The 25575-nt window shown below is 40.3% G+C and overlaps 1 protein-coding gene across 2 annotated transcripts in view; it reads right to left on the bottom strand.

The window, feature by feature from the left end:
* usp13.S (ubiquitin specific peptidase 13 S homeolog) overlaps nucleotides 1-25575 on the bottom strand; it is a 65655-nt gene that overhangs the window by 13018 nt on the left and 27062 nt on the right. Inside the window, exons 11-19 of one of the 2 annotated variants that reach the window (XM_018265686.2) lie at nucleotides 21093-21218; nucleotides 20740-20893; nucleotides 20313-20487; nucleotides 17713-17801; nucleotides 17107-17229; nucleotides 16454-16480; nucleotides 13917-14060; nucleotides 12699-12850; nucleotides 11717-11870 (exon numbers count right to left, since the gene is read on the bottom strand). In XM_018265686.2, the coding sequence (XP_018121175.1) occupies nucleotides 11717-11870; nucleotides 12699-12850; nucleotides 13917-14060; nucleotides 16454-16480; nucleotides 17107-17229; nucleotides 17713-17801; nucleotides 20313-20487; nucleotides 20740-20893; nucleotides 21093-21218 (1144 nt within the window). Of the gene's footprint in view, nucleotides 1-11716; nucleotides 11871-12698; nucleotides 12860-13916; nucleotides 14061-16453; nucleotides 16481-17106; nucleotides 17230-17712; nucleotides 17802-20312; nucleotides 20488-20739; nucleotides 20894-21092; nucleotides 21219-25575 lie in introns of both variants that reach the window. The other variant, XM_018265685.2, reaches the window with a different exon arrangement.

Below are 25575 nucleotides of genomic sequence, written 5' to 3' on the forward strand. Positions count from 1 at the left end.
AATAGTAAGTCTATTCAGAGGGCTTACACTAGAGCTGAAACCACTGACAGGGAGATACTCCTGACCCCACAGAATAAAACACATAAGAAAGAATTTGGTCAAAGAGTTTCTTTTATTACACGATATAGTAGACAATATAAAAAAATTGTCAAAACAGTAAAAAAGTTTTTGCCTATATTGTATGCCGATAGGGATTTCTGTAAGGTATTAGATCCAGGAATAGGTTGTGTAGCAAGACGGGCCTATACTCTGGGTGACTCATTGTCTCCGAGCCTATTCAAAGAGAAAAATAGCAGCAAACAAGATTTTCTGAGACACAGTGGTTGTTTTAAGTGTGGGCACAACCGTTGTGTCACATGTAAATATTTAAAAGTCTCTGGAGAGTTCAATTCGACTGTGACTACAACCACATACAAAATCAAACAGTATATCAATTGTTGCAGTAGGGGGATAGTTTACCTCATTACCTGTACTAAATGTGGCAAGCAATATGTGGGTTGTACTATTAGATCATTGAAAGACCGTATCAGGGAACACATTAACCAAGTGAGCAATATTAAACTAAGCAGCAAAACCAATGTCACTAGGCACTTTCAAGAATGTAATAACAGTAATTTAAAGTATTTTTCTATACAAGGGATAGAACAAATTAAGACAGGCATTAGAGGGGGTGACCTCCTGACGAAATTAAAGAAAAGAGAGGTATATTGGATCTTTCACCTACAGACCAGGTTGCCACTAGGCCTCAATTACACATTTGATGTGACTTGCTATATTTAATTATAATTTCTTATGACTTTTTGTGAATTACACTTTCGTATATGCCCTGTAACATGTATTATCTAACATATAGATCATTGTATTTGAACAAAGCCTGTAGTCCATTGGATGATATATGGCATTTGTAACATATGTATGTGATTGGTTTTACTAAGGGGAGGGACTATATGTGCTAGTATTTAAGGAACTAAACAAGAGAGACTAGTTGGATTCTGCCTATGACTAAGTGCTGGGTAAGCATGAAACGCGTTAGGCGTTAGAGGGATTACTATACATGTTTTTTAACTACTGATGTGAATACCATATATTTTTTTATTGAATAGCATGTTTTGGAGAAATTATTGAGATTGTGGTTTTGCCTCTTTTTGGTCACTAGAGGTCTCCAACATGCTTACGAATAGTATTTACTACTTCTGCTCCCAATTCGATTTAAATAAGATCCTTAAGCTGCAAAAACAGAAAAAACCCATCCTGGGAATTTCTACAATATTAGGAGTGGCCAAATATACAGTTTGGTACACGATGTCCACGGATGATGGTGGATGATCGCAAAATCATTTCCATGGTGAAAAGAAATCGCTTCACAACAGCCAAATAAGTAAACACCACTCTCCCGGAGGTAGATGTATCGATATTCAAGTCTACCATAATGAGAAGACTGCATGAAAGTAAATACAGAGGGTGCAAGCCACTCATAAGCATCAAGAATAGAAAGGCTAGATTGGACTTTGCTAAAAAAAAACATCTGAAAAAAGCCAGCACAGTTCTGGAAAAGAATTCTTTGGACAGATGAAACCAAGATCAACCTCTACCAGAATGATGGCAAGAAAAAAGTATGGACAAGGCGTGGAACAGCTTATGATCCAAAGCATAAAACATCATCTGTAAAACACGGTGGAGGCAGTGTGATGGCTTGGGTGTGCATGGCTGCCAGTGGCACTGGGACACTAGTGTTTATCCATGATGTGACACAGGACAGAAGCAGCTGAATGAATTCTGAGGTGTTCAGAGACATACTGTCTGCTCAAATCCAGCTACATGTAGTCAAATTGATTGGGAGACGTTTCATTATACAGATGGACAATGACCCAAAACAAACAGCCAAAGCAACCCAGGAGTTTATTAAAGCAAAGAAGTGGAATATTATTGAATGGCCAAGTCAGTCACCTGATCTGAACCCAATTGAGCAGCATTTCACTTGTTGAAGACTAAACTTCGGACAGAAAGGCCCACAAACAAACAGCAACTGAAAGCCGCTGCAGTAAAGGCCTGGCAGAGCATTAAAAAGGAGAAACCCAGAATCTGGTGATGTCCATGAGTTCAAGACTTCAGGCTGTCATTGCCAGCAAAGGGGTTTCAACCAAGTATTAAAAATTAACATTTTATTTTCAGTTTTTTTAATCTGTGCTATTACTTTTGAGCCCCTCAAATATATATATGCAATCTTTTTGTTCAACCCACTGAATTAAAGCTGAAAGTCTGCAGTTCAACTGCATCTGAGTTGTTTCACTTAAAATTCATTGAGGCAATGTACACAACCAAAATTAGAAAAAAAAGTTGTCTGTTTAAATATTTATGGACCTAATTGTGTGTGTGTGTTTATATATATATATATATATATATATATATATATATATATATATATATATATATATATATATATATATATATATATATATATATATATATAATATATATATATTATAAATATATATTATATATATATATATATATATATATATATATATATATATATATATATATATATATATATATATACAATATCACAGCCCTCAGTGAAAAAACAGTGTTCAACGGACATTGACTACAGGTAATGCTAGAATGCACATAAAAAATAAATAATAAAACAAGTTAGGGACTGCCATTTGGGGTTTACCTTGACGTGGTATGGTGGCTTATCAATTTTATGATCATAACTTTGTAACAAAATAACCCCTGTTTTGGGTACATATGCAATAGCATTTATTATACTTATATATATACTTTAAAGCCTTTAGAGTGCTCCCACAACCCCCCTGTTTTGATATTATATATATATATATATATATATATATATATATATATATATATATATATATATATATATATATACACAAAGATGGTAAAAAGATACTCTCACCCTACATATCGGGGGAAAGATAATTAAGAATACCTGTCCCTGTAGTTAAGAGAAAGATTTTAAAGAAAAATAAACACCTGTTAATATAATTTATAAAAAGCAGGTCATATTAAACTCTTACACTCTTAAAACCCTTAGGATATCTGGTTTGCAACAGCCAGATCCAATGACATTCTCTTTGGAGGAGTAAACCTTTCTTATCCTGGCCCTGTTTAGCTGTTATTTTTTCAAGGATCTGTGATCGGATTTATGCCACTCAATCATACAATCAATCATAGCAATAGGGATGTAGCGAACGTCGGAAAAAAAGTTCGCGAACATATTCGCGAACTTGCGTCAAAAATGCGAACGGTTCGCGAACGTCGCAAACCCCATAGACTTCAATGGGAAGGCGAATTTTAAAAGCTAGAAAAGACATTTCTGGCCAGAAAAATGATTTTAAAGTTGTTTAAAGGGTGCAACGACCTGGACAGTGCCATGCCAGAGGGGGATCAAGGGCAAAAATGTTTCTAAAAAATCCATTGTTGACACAGCGCTGCGTTTTGTGCTGTAAAGGGCAGAAATCACACTACATTTCTAAACCTGTGTAATAAAATGCTTTAAAACGTCCGGCGTCTACATGCCAATCAAGTCGTGTAAAAGTTACAGCCTGCTCACACGCAAAGACGAAACGCGGTGCTTACTGCAACGCAAAAAGACGCAAAGAGCTTTAATGAATGATACCGTCAAGTGAGCAAATAATAGTTTTTAATTACTAGTTGCTTGTCACCTCCAGGATGTTCGTCCTGTTGGTGGCAATATTTCTGTAGTGGTGTGTTTAGCAGTCACCGTGCTTGTGCGCACGTGCACGGTCAGGCAGAGGTAATTCAATGTACAGTGAAGCGAACCAAAAAACACTGATTCTGCAGTGTGGGCCCAGTTTTGGTCTACTTTATTGATCACCTGCGGTGACCATAAAAGATGCGATTTTGCCACTGTTGCAGAACCCTGAAAAATTAGGCATGTGTACTTTCCTGAAAAATTATGTTTTTTTTGTCGCAGCCACTGAACCAGAAGTCCAGAAACAATATGCCATATAAATGCTGAAAATATTAATTTTTTTTTGTGGCAGCCACTGCAGCACAGAGGCCAGAAAAAATATGCCATATAAATGCAAACAATATTAATTTTTTTTTGTCGCAGCCACTGCAGCACAGAGGCCAGAAAAAATATGCCATATAAATGCAAACAATATTAATTTTTTTTTGGTCGCAGCCACTGCAGCACAGAGGCCAGGAAAAATATGCCATATAAATGCTAACAATATAAAAAAATTTTGTCGCAGACACTGAAGCACAGAGGCCAGAAAAAATATGCCATATAAATGCTGAAAATATTCAATTTTTTTGGTCGCAGCCACTGAAGCACAGAGGCCAGAAAAAATATGCCATATAAATGCTTAAAATATTCTGTTTTTTTTTGGTCGCAGCCACTGCAGCACAGAGGCCAGAAAAAATATGCCATATAAATGCTGAAAATATTCTGTTTTTTTTAGTCGCAGCCACTGAAGCACAGAGGCCAGAAAAAATATGCCATATAAATGCTGAAAATATTCATTTTTTTGTCACAGCCACTGAAGCACAGAGGCCAGAAAAAATATGCCATATAAATGCTGAAAATATTCATTTATTTTTGTCGCAGCCACTGAAGCACAGAGGCCAGAAAAAATATGCCATATAAATGCTGAAAATATTCAATTTTTTTGGTCGCAGCCACTGAAGCACAGAGGCCAGGAAAAATATGCCATATAAATGCTGAAAATATTCTGTTTTTTTTAGTCGCAGCCACTGAAGCACAGAGGCCAGAAAAAATATGCCATATAAATGCTGAAAATATTAAATTTTTTTGGTCGCAGCCACTGAAGCACAGAGGCCAGGAAAAATATGCCATATAAATGCTGAAAATATTCTGTTTTTTTTAGTCGCAGCCACTGAAGCACAGAGGCCAGAAAAAATATGCCATATAAATGCTGAAAATATTCAATTTTTTTGGTCGCAGCCACTGAAGCACAGAGGCCAGGAAAAATATGCCATATAAATGCTGAAAATATTCTGTTTTTTTTGGTCGCAGCCACTGAAGCACAGAGGCCAGAAAAAATATGCCATATAAATGCTGAAAATATTCTGTTTTTTTTGGTCGCAGCCACTGAAGCACAGAGGCCAGAAAAACTCAGGATTTACCTGGATTCAAATTAAACCAGTAGGGTTTGCACCCTAGTTTGTAACGGTGGTGGAGGGAGGAGGACGCTAAAGGACAGCTGTATGTGGAGTCATGAGGCATGCAGAGAAGGACAGCTGCATGGGGAGTCAGAATCAGAAACTCAGAACAAGTCTTCCGGCGTGCAGTAACCCTCCGAGATCCACCCCTCATTCATTTTAATAAAGGTCAGGTAATCCACACTTTTGTGACCTAGGCGAGTTCTCTTCTCAGTTACAATCCCTCCTGCTGCACTGAAGGTCCTTTCTGAGAGGACACTTGAGGCGGGGCAAGACAAGAGGTTCATGGCAAATTGTGACAGCTCTGGCCACAGATCAAGCCTGCGCACCCAGTAGTCCAGGGGTTCATCGCTCCTCAGAGTGTCGATATCTGCAGTTAATGCCAGGTAGTCCGCTACCTGCCGGTCGAGGCGTTCTTTGAGGGTGGATCCCGAAGGGTTCTGCCGCTGCCTTGGGCTGAAAAACATTTGCATGTCTGACGTTACAGAGTGGCCAAAGTGCTTTGTCCTTGCAGGTGCGCTCGTGGCAGGATTACTGGCACCTCTGCCCCTGGAATGTTGATGAGTTCCTGAAGTGACATCACCCTTAAAAGCATTGTACAACATGTTTTGCAGGCTGGTTTGTAAATGCAGCATCCTTTCAGACTTGTGGTATGTTGGTAACATTTCTGCCACTTTATGCTTGTACCGAGGGTCTAGTAGAGTCGCGACCCAGTACAGGTCCTTCTCCTTAAGCCTCTTGATACGGGGGTCCTTCAACAGGCATGACAGCATGAAAGACCCCATTCTCACAAGGTTGGATGCAGAGGTATCCATCTCCGCTTCCTCGTTATCAAGGACTGCATCATCCACGGTCTCCTCCCCCCAGCCACGTACAAGACCAGGGGTCCCCAAAAGGTCACCACCAGCCCCCTGGGAAGCCTGCTCCTGTTGGTCCTCCTCCTCCACAAAGCCACCTTCCTCCTCTGACTCCACTTCTGACACCTCTCCCTGCGTTGCAGCAGGTGCCTGGGTTCGTTCTGGTGATTCCGACCAGAAATCGTGCGCTTCCTGCTCCTCGTCACGCTGGTCTACAGCCTCATCTGTCATTCGTCGCACGGCACGCTCCAGGAAGAAAGCAAAGGGTATTAGGTCGCTGATGGTGCCTTCGGTGCGACTGACCATATTTGTAACCTCTTCAAAAGGGCGCATGAGCCTGCAGGCATCGCGCATAAGCACCCAGTAACGGGGGAAAAAAAATCCCCAGCTCTGCAGATCCAGTCCTACCACCCAGTTCAAACAGGTATTCGTTGACGGCTCTTTGTTGTTGCAGCAGACGTTCCAACATGAGGAGCGTTGAATTCCAGCGAGTCTGGCTGTCGCAAATCAAACGCCTGACTGGCATGTTGTACCGCTGCTGAATGTCAGCAAGGCGTGCCATGGCTGTATAGGAACGTCTGAAATGGGCCGACACCTTCCTGGACTGCCTGAGAACGTCCTGGAATCCTGGGTACTTTGAGACAAAATGTTGTACTATTAAATTCAGAACATGTGCCATGCAGGGCACATGTTAAATTGCCCAGTCTCAGTGCTGCCAACAGATTGCTTCCATTGTCACACACCACTTTTCCGATCTTCAGTTGGTGTGGGGTCAGCCACCGATCGGCCTGTGACTGCAGAGATGACAGGAGTACAGATCCGGTATGGTTTTTGCTTTCCAGGCACGTCATCCCCAAGACAGCATGACAACGGCGTACCTGGCACGTCGAATAGCCTAGGGGGAGCTGGGGGTGCACAGGTGTGGAGGAGGAGGAGGACCCAGCAGCAGAGGACGAAGAAGAGGAAGAAGACGAGGTAGAGAGCGAAGGAGGAGTAGAGGTGGTGGCAGAACCGCGTGCAATCCGTGGCGGTGACACCAACTCCACTGTCGTTGTTGAGCCACACATTTCCTGCTTCCCAGCCATGACCAAGTTCACCCAGTGGGCAGTGTAGGTGACATACCTGCCCTGACCATGCTTGGAGGACCATGCGTCAGTAGTCATATGGACCTTTGGCCCAACACTAAGTGACAGAGATGCGGTGACTTGGCTCTGCACATGGTGGTACAGGTGTGGTATTCCCTTTTTTGAAAAAAAATTGCAGCTGGGTACCTTCCACTGCGGTGTCCCAATTGCTACAAATTTGCGGAAGGCCTCAGAGTCCACCAGCTGGTATGGTAAAAGCTGGCGGGCTAAGAGTGCAGACAAGCCAGCTGTCAGACGCCGGGCAAGGGGGTGACTCGCAGACATTGGCTTCTTACGCTCAAACATGGCCCTCACAGAAACTTGGCTGGGGGCAGATGACTGGGAATGGGAACTGGTGGTCAAGGTGGAAGGCGGAGTGGAGGGTGGTTCAGACGGGTCAAGGACAGCAGAGGTAGAGCAGTAAGATGCTGGACCAGAAGGAGGGTGGCTTTTAGTTTGCCTGTTGCCTTTGAGGTGTTGCTCCCAAAGTGCTTTGTGCTTGCCGTTCATGTGCCTTCGCATAGAAGTTGTACCTATGTGGCTGTTGGGCTTCCCAAGACTCAGTTTCTGACTGCACTCATTGCAAATTACAACGCTTTTGTCAGAGGCACACACATTAAAAAAATCCCACACTGCTGACCTTTTTGAGGCTGGCAATCTGGGGGTAAAAGTAGAAGTCGGCGGCGTTGGCGGCAATGGCGGGTGCGTTGGCCGGCTGACCACAGGTGCCGATACATGTTGTTGCCCTACTGTTCCCTGCGAGCTGTCCTCCCTGCTTCTTCTAAGTCTTATTCTCCTCCTGCCTCTCTGACTCTCCGTCTCTCCATCTGAACTATCCTCCTCTTGCTCTCTTCTACTGGGCACCCACAAAACATCAATCTCCTCATCATCATTCTCCTCAGATGCATCAATTTCTTCTAACAGCTCACAGAAGGAAGCAGCAGCGGGGACCTCCTCGTCATCACTCATTATGTCCATCTCTGTTGTGTTCTCTGCCAGAATTAAATCTGGTGTAACGTCCTCATCTCCTTCATCTTCTTCTGCCAATAATGGTTGCGCATCACTCAGTTCAAGAAACTCATGTGAAAATAACTCCTCTGACTCCAGTGAAGAAGGGGCGCCGGTGGTGGAGGAAGTGTTACGTGGGGTGCCCATAGCAGTGGAGGATGAGGATGTTGTGGTAAAGTTAGAAACGGTAGAGGATGGGGTGTGCTGTGTAAGCCAGTCAACTACCTCTTCAGCATTTTGGGAGTTCAGGGTCATTGCCTTTTTAAAACTGGGCAATTTCCTAGGGCCACAGGATAGCATAGCAGCACGGCCCCTAGTGCCTCTGCGTGGCGGCCTGCCTTTGCCTGGCATTATTTTTAAAACAAAAACAACAACAACTCAGGTGGTGTTTCTGGAGACGGTATTATTATTGATATTTAGACAGAATGTGAACAAGCTCACAGAGCTAGATGGGAGTTGTTTGAAAATGAAGAAGAAGAAGAACACACTGGGCAAACAAGGCCTACAAGGTCAACGTATACACTACTACAGCAGTGGATACGGAATATATTATTGCTGCCTGAAAAACGTCACTCGGGTGGTGTTTCTAGAGACGGTATTATTATTGATATTTAGACAAAATGTGAACAAGCTCACACAGCTAAGTGGCAGTGGTTTGAAAATGAAGAAGAAGAAGAACACACTGGGCAAACAAGGCCTACAAGGTCAACGTATACACTACTACAGCAGTGGATACGGAATATATTATTGCTGCCTGAAAAACGTCACTCGGGTGGTGTTTCTAGAGACGGTATTATTATTGATATTTAGACAGAATGTGAAAAAGCTCACACAGCTAAGTGGCAGTGGTTTGAAAATGAAGAACACACTGGGCAAATAATGCCTACAAGGTCAACGTATACACTACAGCAGTGGTGGATACGGAATATATTATTGCTGCTTGAAAAACGTCACTCAGGTGGTGTTTCTGGAGACGGTATTATTATTGATATTTAGACAGAATGTGAACAAGCTCACACAGCTAAGTGGCAAGGGTTTGAAAATGAAGAACACACTGGGCAAATAATGCCTACAAGGTCAACGTATACACTACAGCAGTGGTGGATACGGAATATATTATTGCTGCTTGAAAAACGTCACTCAGGTGGTGTTTCTGGAGACGGTATTATTATTGATATTTAGACAGAATGTGAACAAGCTCACACAGCTAGATGGCCACTGGGCAAATAATGCCTGCAAGTGCACTACTATTGGTGCACTACTATGAAGAACAGCAAACAGCACTGGACACCTTAAAGAACAGTAAGATAAGTAAAATAAAAAAAAAATTATATGTATATTAAAAAAAAAAAATATTCTCGGGTTGGTGCTGCTGAACTACTAGGAGCAGCACAGTAGCACACCAGTCCCACTCCCCAACACTGCTAGACTAATAGCACTTGGCTGTTAAAGTAGCAAAGTAAAACAACAAAAAAGAAAATAAAAGCAGTCCTTACAAGGACTATTGGGTTATTACAGCAGTCAGCAGATGAGATCAGAAGAGATCAGTGCCCACAGCAGGCAGCTACATACAGAGCACTGCAGTAGAAGGTAGATTACTAGCCAGCAAAGCTACCCTAAAATGTCCCTCAAATCCCTGCAGACTTCTGTCCCTCCAATACAGAGCAGTATCAAGTAGATTACTAGCCAGCAAACTTACTATCAACTGTCCCTCAAATCAGTGAAATCACTAGCAGCTCTCTCCCTACACTAGCTCTTCCAAGCACACACAGGCAGAATGAAAAAACGCTGCAGGGCTTCAGTTTATATATGGAAGGGGAGTGGTCCAGGGGGTGTGGGGGTGGTCCAGGAGGGAGAGCTTCCTGATTGGCTGCCATGTATCTGCTGGTCTGGGGTGAGAGGTAAAAAAAAAGCGCCAGGTAAGGCGAACCCAAAATGGCGAACGTCGCGCGACGTTCGCGAACTTGCGGCGGACGCGAACAGCCGATGTTCGCGCGAACAAGTTCGCCGGCGAACAGTCCGCGACATCCCTACATAGCAATGAAAAGTTGCCTGCGCTAAAGAACATGCGGCGATGCATTTTCCGAAGCTGCCAGAAGTTTCCTCCGTGAGGCAACTTCGGGCGACTATAGAAAATGCATCGCCGCGTGTGCTTTAGCGCAGGCGACTTTTGATTATAAAAAAGGAGGGTTGTGGGTGCACTCCTAAGGCCATATAAAAACATATTTAAATGCAATAATCCCCTTTTCATTATAGCCTATGGGAAAACACGCTGAGGCAGTTCGGGGAGATTGTCGCGCAGAAGACGAGGCGATTAGTTGCCAGGCGACAAAATCTGAAGACTTTAATATGACCTGCTTTTTATAAATTATATTAACAGGTGTTTGTTTTTCTTAACAGATAAGAACACAATCTTTGCCTAAACTACAGGGACAGGTATTCTTAATTATCTTTCCCACTATATGTAGGGTAAGAGTATCTTTTAACCGTCTTTGTATCTAATATGAAATGAACTATTCACATCTTTGATGTTACTTTATCAAATGTATCAATTTTGTTCTTTACTACTTGGATTTTGACACGGTTTAAATTTTGAAAAAAGTGAATTACAGTATATTAATTTTCATTCATATATACTATTTTGGACTTTAATTACAGTTTGCAAATGGATTCCTCAATAATTTTTTAAATTGGGAATCCTTGTGATATTTTACCTGAAGATATGAACTATTAACTTTAAGCTTTATTAATTTGTAATGTATTTGCATTAATCCCACATGGGTTTGTTTTGTAATTGATTCCTATCATATTAATTTGTTTCCCTTTAAATGTACCTTTACACCTTGATCCACTATGCTTGACAAGGGGGCGGAGCCCCCAAACATTGCACTTACGCAGTAAAAACTTTTGCAACTACAAGTCTTGTGTGCCAGTGTGTTTCTTTGTTACCCAGTAGCCAATCAGTGACTTGATTGGGCCCACATGGGTCATAGCTGTTGCTTTTGAATCTGAGCTGCATGCTAAGGATCAGTTGCAAACTTACTGAACAGTTATGTCCCATGTGGCCCCCCTTAAAGTCACTGACTAACCCAGAGTTAGAGAGCTGAAAAGCAGCCACTCCAGCCTTTATATATTACATTTTTGGCTAACTAACTATATTAGAAAATATCTTTATTTTGCACAGCCTATCTATTTACCCAGTTTTTATTTTTACACTGAACTGTTCCTTTTAATCCTAGTTTGTGTTTAGTATCCCTGTCCTGTTGAAACATGAATTTTCACCCAAAGACCCACTTTTTTTTAATGTAAATTCTCTTACATTGTGTCCCTGCATTTGACACCAACCATTTTTCTTCTATGTTACCAGTATACTTAGTTCCTGCTAATGAAAAGCAGCCTCAGAACATGATGTCAGCTACACCATACTTCACTATTGGTATTGTGTGGCACTGGCAAGAGGCACACACACATTGCTTTGCCCAGAAAATTGTATCTTTTAGTTTCATGTAAAAAGACATTATGCTACAACTATATAAGACATGCTTCTCTTACTTCCATTGCCATCCTTTATTCTAGGGCCTTCCTGTTCACCGTCTGTGATAATGCCATTGTTCTCTGTATCCACATAGCCAGAGACATTAGCAGCCTCTTCTTCACTCTCTGGGTGAGAGAACATCCACTCCAGGGCTCTTTCAAGATTATTGTTCTATAATTAAAGGAGCAAACATATCAAAATATATATATTTATAAATTATAGGGTTACTTTAATATACATTTTTAAAGGGGAATGCAAAGCGCAATATGCCATTTCTTCTTCTTCATAACTGTCTAAAAAAATAATTGTACCTTGTCACAAAGGCTATGTGCGAGATATTTGACTTTCTAGCCACATAACAGTACAGACTAAGGGCCGGATTTATAAAGGGTTGAATTGAAAATTTGAATTCGAATTCTTGAATTTTTTATGGTCAAAACTCTCAAATTCGAATTGTGAATCATCCAAACTCGATTCGAGTTTTAATTTGAATTTGAGATTTGTCATACTCTGGCCCTAAGAACTGGGAGTCGACTATTCACCACCTAAAACCTGCCAAGTTCATGTATAAGTCAATGGGAGAGGTCCAGTGACCATTTTTATGCTGTTATTAGCCTTCCTGACATTCAAGTTTATTTCGGAGAAAAAACTTGAATTGAGTTTAGTCAAATTTGAATCAAATTAAATTTTAGTTTTTTGGGCCAGGAATATTCGTCCGTGTTTTAGATATAAGATTTTCTTATAAATAACTCCCCATTCGAATTCAAGTAAAATCAAATTTAATAGAGTTTAAAAAAACTCACATGAATTCGAGAATTCTTTAACTTTAATAAATGTACCTCTAATTGTAAAAGCAGAATCGCAGGCTGACCTATGAACCCAAACATGTGCCCAACACACACATACACAAATATATATACAGATACAACATGAACATAATAGCTTTTAAAAAGCTACTGTACACTTATGGCCTCAGCCACTCAATGCAATTACACTTACTGTTGCTCTTAGTGCCTGGATAGCGTAATTTCTTGGGAAACCCATAGAGCATATAAGTGCTACAATCTCTTCTGGGGGCTGGTTTAATAGCGCGTTCTGTACATGAGATGATGTGGAGGTCACTGTTCCATAGCCAGGAATGGTTAACGGTTCTGCAAAATCTAATAAAAATCAGAGCTGGCATAAATATCTAAAACACTGCTGCCCAACTTGTACCTTCCACATTGTGGGCCAAATGCTTGGTGGATAATAATGATGAAATTGCATGATGCCACACACAGAAATCTAGGGAGCCCCTGCACAGCCATAAAACACATGGAGGACTGCATCTGACCTGCTGGCCTCTGGTCTGACCTCCCTTATCAAGTCTGATATATTTTACAGATCCTGTAATACTCCATTAACAGGGGTGGCATGATTAGAAGTACTAAACCACTGAGCTAACAATTGACTAACATTGATAAAGCATGATAATTAGTGTTTAATGTGCTGGACAAGCAACAAGGATTCTAGCCCCTTATCTACTCTCTCATACCTGAGTTTCAGTCTTATCAGCCAAGTGAGAAATTCACAGCAAAAGTGCTGGCAAACAAGTTCCAATATCTCTACTGTAGCCCTTGTTACAGGTCAGCCTTCATTATACTCATTAAATCACTTAATTGTGAACAGTTACAATATATATTTTACTATAGATATAAGAGCCTTTCATAATATCTTTGGTTTAAAAATTGTGGTCCTGAATCTGGTGACTGCATTAAAACATTTTACCTAAAACACTGATATATTATATGGAAATAGAAGTATGCATAAAAGCAAATAAGTATTTAGATTACCTTCAGGCTTCTCCCCACCCAACAACCTATGGCCGTTTGGGGGAAGGGTTCAGAGTTTTGGAATCATCTAAATCAACACTTTAGTGTGTCACGCTATTTCCTATTTCTTTCTACCAATCATTTTTGCTTTATAAAAAATTACTTTTTGAGAATTGTGGTTTGATTTAGATAGCAACTAGAATTGGGACTCTGGCTTGAATGTTTTATATGTGCCCAGAAATTACTTAACAAGTGTTGTTATAAAGGTGAACCATCCCTTTACTACTAGCATTTATATCAGTTCATAGAAGTAATGTTCAATGATATTTCATAGTGTGTTGTCTGCTTATGAGTAAATAACTGCAAGATAGGTGCAATATATTTCTCTTTCTCACTATCTACTGACCTGGTTCTTCCATGTGCGCAATAATCCAGTTAAATGCTACTTCTGCCCCCATGCTCCCTGTGTAATACACTGCTTTCCGGCAGGCTTCTAGAGGAAAGCCCATCTCTGCCAGCTGCATCACTGAAGATTCATCTATGTCAGGAGCTAAAAGAACAAGAGCTTTCATTAACTTCTATTACTACAGTAATCACCCTGGCATTTTAATTTTAAAAAATATCTGATTTATCTGCATTGTCAAAAGTTTGTATTAGTTACTATAAGAACACTGTGAAACATAAATACTGCTTTAGTACAGGAATGAGACCTATTATCCAGAATGCTTGGGGATTTCCAGATAAGGGATAACCATACATTCAGGCTGTAGCAATAATTAATGATTGAGTCTTACCATTTATGGGCAGAGACACACGCTGCGATTCGGGGAGATTAGTTGCTCAGCGACAAATCTCCTCTTCTACGGGGCGACTAATCTCCCCGAACTGCCTTCCATGTAGTTGTCAATTGGCGACTTTTTTGATTCAAGCTACTTTTGACATTCTTAGCTTAGATTTCATGGCACTCAGATCGCTTTGTTTTCCAAAGTCGCCCGAGGTTGCCTCACAAGGAAACTTTGGACGACTTCGGGAAATATAGTACTACGAGTTCCATCTCTGCTAAATTAAATGTTTTTTTATATTTCTGCAATCTAAGCTAAGAATGTCAAAACTGGCTTAAATCAATCGAAAAGTCCCTAATTGACAACTACAGAAGCTCAGCATACTGTAGCCTCTATGAGATTGCAAGGAAAGGCTAAACATCACATCTGGAGGTGAGGGGTAAGAGACCAGTTTGAAGGTGTGTTAAGTCACTCTTATAATGTTGCTGTTATTCCTACTTGCTAGCAGCAACATGACAATCTATAATCATTTGTAAATATCTTTTTCCTGGGGCTTATGTTCTTGTTATCTTATTGTAGTCTTAGGCTAAGGCCACACTAGGCGATAGCGCCGCGATTTGACTCGCGGCGACTTTTCGCCGCGACTTTTAAGCCGCAATCGCTGGGGAAACTTTTGCGCTGGCGTCTATGGGGAATCGCGAAAAATCGCCAGCGTAAAAACACACGCGGCGATCTTTTCTCTACTGTCGCTCGAAATTGCCTCGCTAGGCGATTTCGAGCGACAATAGAAAAAAGATCGCCGCGTGAAAAATCGCCAGCGTAAAAACACACGCGGCGATCTTTTCTCTACTGTCGCTCGAAATTGCCTCGCTAGGCGATTTCGAGCGACAATAGAAAAAAGATCGCCGCGTGTGTTTTTACGCTGGCGATTTTTCGCGATTCCCCATAGACGCCAGCGCAAAAGTTTCCCCAGCGATTGCGGCTTAAAAGTCACGGCGAAAAGTCGCCGCGAGTCAAATCGCGGGGCTATCGCCTAGTGTGGCCTTAGCCTTACCAGTCAAACTGCCATAATCCCAATGCTTAAAAGGAATAGTAACACCAAAAAATTAAAGTGTTTTAAGGTAATTAAAATATAAATTACTGTTAGCATGCACTGGTAAAAGCTGTGTGTTTGCTTCAGAAAGACTACTGTAGTTTATATAAATAAGTTGCTGTGTAGGCATGGGTGCAGCCATTTAACCTGGAAAAAGATACAAGCTACATAGCATATAACAGATAAAACCTTTCCAATAAAATGGTATTTTACCTGTTCTCTGCTATGTAACCTGTGTCTTTTTCCAGCATAAATAGCTGCACCCATGGCTACACATCAACGTATTTATATAAACTATAGTCAGGGTCGGACTGGGCAGGCGGGACACCGGGAAAAAAACCCGGTGGGCCCAGCCTCTTTTGGGCCCCGCCGGCTCAGATCCGCTCCCTGAACTCCTCTCTCTCTGCACTTCCTCCCTGAACCCGAACAGAAAAGGAACACATGTGCGTGCGCTCTGGGGAGGGGAGGGGGGAGTGCAGAGACAACTTTGCAGCAGGGGGCCGGGGATGGTATGGGGCCCCGCTGCGCTGGCCCAGATCTGCTCCCAGAACTCTTCTCTGCACCTTCTCCCTGAACCTGGTCGCGCTGATGCACAGAAAAGGTACAAGTGTGCGTGCGCTCCGGGGAAGGGAGGGGGGAGTGCAGAGAGGACTGGGGGGCCAGAGGATGGTATGGGGGGCCCCTGAGGGTGCAGGCCCGGTGGGCCCTGAGCCCCTCAGTCCGACGCTGACTATAGTAGTCTGAAGCAAGCATGCCATTTTTACTAGTGCAGAGCAACAAAACACTTTTATAAACTTTCCATTTTTTTGTGTTACTGTTCCTTTAAGTAAATAATACAATGAAAATGCTCACCATTGCAGCCTAAAGCATATAAATGATATTGGGTATCTAAACAAAATCTAATGCAGAGACTTGAGCAAAGTGTTATGTGTGTTTGGGTGCCAGCCTCCTTGTGGAACTGACTTCATCCTAATGCCCTGCTACCATCCATTCAGCCATCCTAAGTCAAACCAACTACAAACCAAATAATCAAACCAACTCAAAATAAAATCTATGTTCTAAACTTACATTCCATAAAGTGGTTCCTGGACCAATCTGCAAATGAAAAGGAAGAATGTAATATAAGAAGAACTTGCAATTAATACTGTACAGACATTAGCGCACTTTTAACTTTTATCCTTAAAAAATAATTTCAGATTAAATGTAAGTTTTTTAGGCAGGGTCCACTTTCTTGGTTCTTTTGGTTATTTTTTGTACGTATTCTGTATGTTCATTGTATACACCCATTAATTGGACAGCACTGCAGAATATGTTGGTGCTTTATAAAATATTTCTTTGGATGATGAGAGGATGCATATAGCAAGTATTTCTGCTATTGTTGTAATAACCTTCTTGTTTATCATTGACAATATCCAAACATTTTATCTTGCTTACACAAAAGTAGTTAGTTTACTACAAACTGTAACGCATTAATTAATCTCACAAATTGTTCAAAATAAGACTATCTTGCCAAGTACAAAGCAGATCATCTGAGTAGCACAAACAAAATATGAAATGCTCCTTCTTACTTGCAGAGACCTGGGTTTCCTCCAACCAAAACATATAGAGGTTGTGAAGGAGGGGGGCATATTTGGCCTATTTTTCATGCACTGATCTTCAAACCAGTATTTCCACTGCTTTTTTAAATAAATAAAAATGTTATTTTTGGAATCATCATATACCTTTGGGATCATCAGGAATGATAATAGGAGGAGCAATATCTGGAAGTTCCTCTTCTCCTGATTTGAGCCCTGTAGCTCTGAGATGGTTGATGTCAAGAAGATCTGGCATGTCTATACTCACATCTATTTAAAAGAAAAGAAGAACGTTGACATCCATTTAACTTATCCCCTTTGACAGAAGGACAATTGGACATATGGTGCTTTTTCTTTCTGAAAATGCAGAGTCTCTGGAAAGCAACAGCAATTTTGGACATTTTGATCATATTTTCAGGGAGGATAAAGCATGGTAGGCAAACACCTAACAAAGAAATTCCAAAATAAAAGAGGTCAGCGCTTTACTTAATTTTTTCTTTCAAGAGACATGATGATGAATTCACTTGCAGCTTCCTACAAAGAAAATTCTCCTTTGTCTGGTTTCAAGATAATGTAGAAACACCCACAAAAGGCCTTCTGTACCACTGACCTAACTTTTTGCCCAACATCTTTCACCTTCTTGCCACAAAATATGGAATATATAGAAGTGGAATTAACCTCCATAGATTATTATTATCTGTATTATGGATTATATAATTTACTGATTATATCATTTAGTGTGCAATTACTCACCTAGTTTCTTGGGCACCCAATCAAGGCCAAATGTAAACTTCTTTATCTGGACTACCAGGTATTCAGGGAATGAAGCAAAGCGAGACGTCCTAAGAAACAAACCCACATAAAATGGCTCTACAGAAATGATTACATTTAACATTTGCTGTATACCATTTTCTCTATAAAATACTGTAATACTCACAAATACAAACTCTATTAATTTAATATAAAATCTTTTAAGTTAATCAGATTGATTTTTGAGGAACATCTGAATGACTGGAGACGGCCATTTGATGTTGCCCCTGCCGCTGCTGCTTGCACTTAACTGCTCAGTTACAGACACTGAGGACATAGCTATTATGCACCCAAAAAGCCACCAACTAGCTAATCAGAGAGATCACACAGATTCCCATTTTATGCAACCCAGTCTGTACTCTTACCATGTTAAGAAGTTATCATGTATATGTAATACACATTCACTACTCTGTACTGGTGCATTATGCCTGCTATTTGGTACAATGCTTGGAACTGTATATACAGTAGGTTAATTCACTTGTTCCAACAGGTTGTGGTATCTATCCCTGAATCAGCTTTTATCCTGGATATCTGCTCCTGTAACCCGTCCTAGGTAAAATAATGTAGGCAATACATAGAGAATGGATGGAGACAGACCAGGAAGACGTAGTGCTATGCTGCAAATTATCCTTTTATTAGATGATAAGAGGATAATTTCAAGCATAGCACTGCATCTTCCTGGTCTGTCTTCAACCATTCTCTACGTATTAACCGTATATACAGTATGGTTCCTCAATCTTGTGTTGGTTAAATAGTTTGGCACAGTTGCCCAGCAACAACGTGCACCATAAAATGCCCTCCCTTGTGGTGAGATTGGTCCAGCTGGCCTTCAAACCACAGAATATTACTGGTAATAAACACTAATAATGTGAAATTATCCAAATGTAAAAAAAGTACCTCTTACTTTGAAAGGGCAATTAGCACAATTCTGATTATAAGATGCTTTCAATAATAACACGCTTTGTATGCATGGTGTACACATTGCAAATGCGAAACCCTACACTCCAAACACAAACTGCTGTTCTCCGGCACAAACTAAATATAGAATTGGGCAAGGGAGGAGAAATCATTTGCTGACACTCAGCACCCTCTCCCTTCCAGGAAACAGCTGACAGCAGATCGTTGGCCTTCAGGCAGGGAATTATTTATTTAAGGAAGGAGAAAATGTCTCACCTAATGAATATAAAAACTTCAAGGAATTGTGAAAACAACTTCAAGGAAGTAAAAAATAACTGAATACAAAAAATGTATTGGTATCATACTAATAAAAAAAATCAGGTGAAATATTTACTAGTAATTATTTTAACATTGACTTCTATATACAGTTTGTGGAGTGTTACCCCCTCCCAATCCAACTTTCTTTCTTTCCTCTTTCCATCATGGAAGACTGTTCCATTATATGAATTGGGGTTAAAAATGTGGTGACTTTGGGACAAAGGTTTAGCCCCGCATGGCATGTTACCAGAAGCTTGAACCATCAGGGTACAGCCAAGTAACTTGCCTGCAAAGCACAAAGAGAAGCAAGGGAGCCTTGTAACTAGTGGTTACTGGAAGCAGTCAGTAACTCTAGTGTCCTAGCTGCACCATGCACATCAAGTCTAGCTTTAAAATGAACAAAGCTAAGGTGTAAAGTTGTTGGAACAATTATACTTCTAGCTTTCTTCAAGATTTTTTGGGCAATGGTACAACATAGTAAAGTATGTTACACTGGTTGCGGGTAGTATAACTGGAATGTGGTATAGACTGTACATCTAAAGCCGTTATGTACTTTATTGTGTACTATACTTTACAGATTAAAATGTTGTAATCTATACAATCCAGGTGTACATACATATTGATAAAATTTATATTTTTCTTCTTTACATTAATGGGTTGTTGTTTCAACAGAGAACTTGTGTGGAAGGTACAAAGAGAAATGAGATCTCAACTAAGAGATGCATAGGAGCTTAGAGATTTATTTAAGCATGATAAGGCCTATGGAACGTTTAGTCCTTGTCTGGATACTTACTTTTTATTTTTCTATATTCATTTGTTACTAATATGCTGGACCATACATACAGTACTTATTAGTTAAAATATACCACCATTAGCACCAGAAACCCCTAGAAGCCCAATACTATTTCATATGATAGACATAGGTATGAACAGGTATTTTGCAATTTTACTTGACTTGCTTTAGTCTTATGCTGAGTGGAAACCATCTAATATTAAAGGGTTTCTTCCCTAATATTTACTTACTAAATATATTTAGTAAGGCATAACTCCATAATGTAAGCACTGACAAAAAATTAATTATGATGCATTTATGGTGCAAATGATATCATGCACACCACAACTATGTACAAAGAATGATAAGTGGATACATCTGACATTGTGGAACTGAAAATTTACGACGATTGTACTCTAAAACCATCACTGATCCAGTCAAGTCTAACACAAGCTAAAATGTATATGGTTCTTCTGGATAGCTAAACAGTGGGAAGTTGGCCAGCATTTATTTTTATTATAGATGTCAAGTGTTACAAAAAAACATAAAGACATACTTAACACCCGCAGACTTGGCTTGAAGAGCACTGCTCCAGAAGTCAGGCACATTTTCAGGCTCTGAAAAGCCCTGTAAGCAGGCACTAAATGGGATCTTGGCACGAACCACCTCTGGTAGAGGCCTCTTTGCACTCTCTGCTTCTCTTCTTTTCAGGTCATATGCAATTAGTTCCTCTGTAATAAGGTAACACGTCAGATGACTACATAGGGCATAAAATCAATCAGTCGGTCAATTGAAAATTAAAAGTAAAATAGTAATAGTAAAATATTATGCATGAGCTGTTCCTGTTTTTCCCACATGGTGATGTTGAGCCAAGATATTCAGGGAACCAAGGCACTGCAGAAAAGTTCAGGTGAGATTTATATACACACAAATGTATTGTGTTCAGTATATATAACGCATTCATTAGATAATTAAATTCTCACCTTTATTTGTAGCAGCTTCCATGGGCACCGGCATCTGCATGATGTAGTCAACTCTCTGTGAATAACGCACTTTCCTTGACTGGCAGCACTGTGTCCTTTCCTCCACCAAAAACCTGAAGACATCACTTGGGTTCTCTGAGCCAATACTATTTCTCTGTAGAAAGAAGTTTTTTGAGCACAGAATGGCAAATTATTAATTTGAGTCAAGTCTTCTTAATTACAGTATGCAAATGCAAAAATAATTAGTTAGTGCAAATGAGGTTCAGAATAACCTACAACAAGCAATGACCAGTTAGCATTTACTGATCAGATCTTATAACCAACCCTTTTGTAAGTAATATTCAATTACATACCTCTACCAGGTTTATAAAATGTAGGAAAAATTCTTCTGCATCTTGTTGTCTGTTTGAAGAAAATTCTGCATGGCTTTTGCTCATTAAAGCTTTAAACATTCGAGTGTTAATGCCTTTTAGTTGAGGCTTTATAAAATGGAGAAAAGAAAAAAATATATACATTCAGTAACAGGAATTACATACCGGTAAGCATATGTTCTGCATCCTACCAGCATGTCTTACATTTTAACATAAGGTCACATTATGTAACTATCAGTATTTTGTGTCTTAAAGTGGACCTGTCACCTACACATAAAAAGCTGCATAATGAAAGTCCTTTGCAAATTAAATATGAAACCCCAAAATAAATTTTCATTAAAACATCCATACCTGTTATAAAGGTGTTTAAATATCTAAACTGTCAATCAAATATTACCTGCCCCGCCTCCAAGGCCATGGCATAGAGGAGGGGCAGTCAATTACTTTCACTTTCCATTCAGCACTTCCTACATGTCACTGCTCTCCTCACATTCCACCTTCCCTCCTCAGGCTCTATAATTGTGTAGGGCACTGCACATGGACATTAGGTCCCCCATTCTGGTGCATACACATGATAGAAAAGAATTTGAAATTATTTCTTAGGATGACAGGTCCCCTTTAATAATTTTAAACCTTTTGCTTGGTGTTTACTTGTTTTATTGTTTTTGTGAATGGGGTGGTTATTAGGGCAGTTATTATTTTGTGTTTGTAGTATAAAGATATGAACCCAGAATACTTGGGACCTTGGGTTTTCCTGATAAATGGTTTTACCATAATGGAGAATCATGCAAACATTTAAACATTAAGGGGCAGATTCATCAAGGGTTGAATTTCAAATCCATGGGAGTTTTTTAAAACTCCCATAAACTCCCAGGAAATGTATATTTAAAAAAATGGAATTTTTAAACTCGGATGAATAGGATCGAAAACTCGAATCGTATTTGATTAAACTCGATTCAAGTTTTTTCTCCTAAAAAACTTGAATGTCAGGAAGACTGCAAACTAGTGATGTGCGGGCCAACCCAATAACCAAAAGACCCGCGGGTCGGGCGGGTTCAGGCCGACCTCGCACCTCCGGTTGAACTGTCGGTCTGACGCTTTATCGCTCTGCAATAAAAGGAACCCGGAATTCGAGGGTGAAGGGAGGGTGGGTAAGGCGCACATCACTACTGCAAACAACTTCCAATTGATCCCTGGATGTCACCCATTGACTTAAACAGCAATTCGGACGGATTTAGGTGGCGAATAGTCAAATTAGAGTTCTTAAAGGGACATTGTATGATAAATCTCGAAAATCTAATTTTTTTTAAAAAAACTTGAATCGAATTTTAACAATTCCCTAGTCGAATTTGACAACTTCGGCAATAAAAAAACTCGAAAATATGAATTGGAAGTTTCAATTCGACCCTTGATAAATCTGCCCCCAAATAAACCCTTTAGACTGCTTTGCCACCAACCAGGGTGCGATTATGTACCCCTTTCCTTTTGAGGTGGCTCCTGGGATGCTGCCCCCCCCCATTCTCCAGCGATTACCTTCTTGCGCAGGAGCAGGTCCAACAGGCGGTCACATTGCAAGATCAGACAGCGCAATGTAATAATCAGAAATTCAGCACTTTAAGTTACCAGGAGCGTTTTTTTGCCTCCCCTAGTAAATCGGGGGCTGCTGCCGCCTGAGGCAAGTTTCATAACTTGCCTCATGGCATCAGCTCCCCTGCCACCAATGTGGATTTATACAGCTTAGTTACCATCCCATTATCACAAGGAGATATTAAATCAGTCAAAAGCCATGAGTCTACTGTTGTCATTTCCTCCTACAATGGCAGGCATAGCATTGATCTGTGTGCAGGTATTGTTAACAAAATGCACAGCTTTGCATTTTCTCACCAGTATCCACTTCATGCGTCTGTACACAGGCCAATGCTTTGCTTGTCTATGCACACAGTGAAGCAGCACAGAGTGCATTGAGTTCTCTCTACCTGCAGAGAAAATGCAAATGAGTAGAACCTGCCCCAATGTCTACATCAAATTAAAAGTTCATTCTTAGGGCTCTTACCGAGGAGCGTTATTACCTGCGCTCCCCTGCATTCCTTTTTTCTGCGTTCAGCCGCAGGGGAGCGCAGGAATAGACGCATTACATTTTTTCCAATGGGGCTGTACTCACACAGGCGCGTGTAGGCGCCGAACGCAGGTTGAGACGCAACATGCTGCATTTTTCCTGCGTTCGGCTCCTACACGCGCCTGTGTGAGAACAGCCCCATTGGAAAAAATGTAATGTGTCTATTCCTGCGCTCCTCTGCGGCGGAACGCAGGGGAGTGCAGGTAAAAACGCTCGTCGGTAAGAGCCCTTAGGTAATCTACCTGCTTAATACAGAAAAAAGCACATACAGTATTGAATAATTATTGTTCTATTCTCTTGTTCTATAATTGGCTTTTCCTGTAAAAATTAGCATTGCTTTTCAGAGAGATACGATATTACGCCAGGAGGCACATTTATCAAAGGTCGAATTTCGAATTCATGTGAGTTATTAAAAACTCCCATAAATATGAAATTCGTCCAATCAAAATTTATTTTAAAAAATCGAATTTTTAAAACTCAGATGGATTAAATCTACCTGAAAACTCGAATCGAATTCGATTCGAGTTTATTCTCAGAAAAAAACTTGGATGTCAGGAAGGCTGCAAACAACTGATCCCTGGACCTCTCCCATTGACTTAAATTCGGTAGGTTTTAGGTGGCGAGTAGTCTAATTCAAGTTCTCAAAGGGCCAGAGTATGATAAATCTCGAAAATCAAATTCAAATTTTTTTAAAAACTCAAATTCAATTTGAAGAACTCGGATTTGACAGTTTCGACCATAAAAAAACTTGAACTGGAATTTTCAATTCGACCCTTGATTAATCTGCCCCCTAGTGATGAGCAAAATTTTTTGCTGAGTTTGGCCACAGAAAACGACAACCCATAGAAAAAAATTGTCGTGCGAAAAAAAAATTAATTTGACATAGACAACGCATTTTACCTTAATTATTGGCTTTTCGCGAAATTTTGGCAAAGCGAAACAGGTCAAATTTGCCCATCACTAATTACACCAACTATTACATAATGCATACATGGTGAATTCCTTCTCATTGTGACACACCTACCACACACCTGCTGCAGGGAAAGGAAAACCTAATTTACAGTTTGCTATTATTACATTCATCTGGGGGTACCTGCTACCTGAAACATCAGTCCCTGCATGTGATGAGCAAGAGATAAACGAAGAACTAAAAAAACAATGTACATTTGATTTATTTGTTATAGTTGTGATATATTTCCAAAGTATGGCAGCAAACGAAGATGCTGGGGTTACTGAAAGGAGAGTAGAAGAGCTATTTTTGTTTATCTTTTAATTGCCAGGAGGAATTCCTCCCTGCCCCCATTCTCTGAACTCTTATTCCTGGACACTGTCTCTCGCGCAGCAATTCACGGTTTCTAGGCATATCAAGTCTCAGTTATACCAAGAACCAGATTCTTAATAGAAACGTCACTGCTCAGTGGGAGCAGCTTCCCCATAAAATGGAGAAATGGGGAACTTTTTTTAGCCATTTCAGGCTTTTAGACGTGTTCAGATTGTTTTGGCTAGTATTTGTCGGGAAAGCTCAAATGTTTTTGGTTTTTTCAATTTTTTAGCACACCACTCGGTGTTTTTTTTATACTTTAATAAATTACAAAGCATTCTGTGCTCAAACTTGGCTGTATATGGACACAAGTCTTTAAGTAAATATACCTTTATGGTGTTGTGTGATTATATTAAAGGGCTTGTTCACCTTCAAACAACAAATTGGTTTCAGATAGATTATTAGAAATAACTTTTTACAATCACTGTGTAATTTTTCACCTCCTAAAGCAGCTCTGGGAGGGGGGTCACCGACCTTGTAAACTGTTCTAAATTGATACAGTCTTATCTCTGTCCCTGCTGAGCCGAATCCCTGAGTTTCATTAAAGGGGTGGTTCACCTTCAAACAACTAGTTGGTTTCAGCTAGATGACCAGAAATAACTACTTTTTACAATTACTTTCTATTTTCTATGTGTGACAGTTTTTCTAATATTGAGGTGTAAAGTGTAATTTTTCACTTTCTAAAGCAGCTCAGGGGGTCAGGGGGGACCCTGTAAACTGTTCTAAATTGATAGATTTAGTTAATACATTTGTTATCTTTGTCCCTGCTGAGCAGAATCTCTGGGTTTCATTAAAGGCAGCTGTTAGATTTGATACAATAGTTGCTAATACTCCAGAGATGCTGCTGAGAAATGTATCAACTAAATGTTGCCGTTAAACTGTAAACAATTTAGAGCAGGCATGTCCAAAGTCAGGCCCGGGGGCCAATTGCGGCCCATTTTCAAATTTACACCTGCCCTCAGCCTCCGTCATGAAATTAATAATAATGCAGTGCTCCAGCACAGTGCGATCAGGAATCACGTAGCCGT

The sequence above is a fragment of the Xenopus laevis genome, chromosome 5S (genome assembly GCF_017654675.1).
Source record: "Xenopus laevis strain J_2021 chromosome 5S, Xenopus_laevis_v10.1, whole genome shotgun sequence".
NCBI lineage: Eukaryota > Metazoa > Chordata > Amphibia > Anura > Pipidae > Xenopus > Xenopus laevis.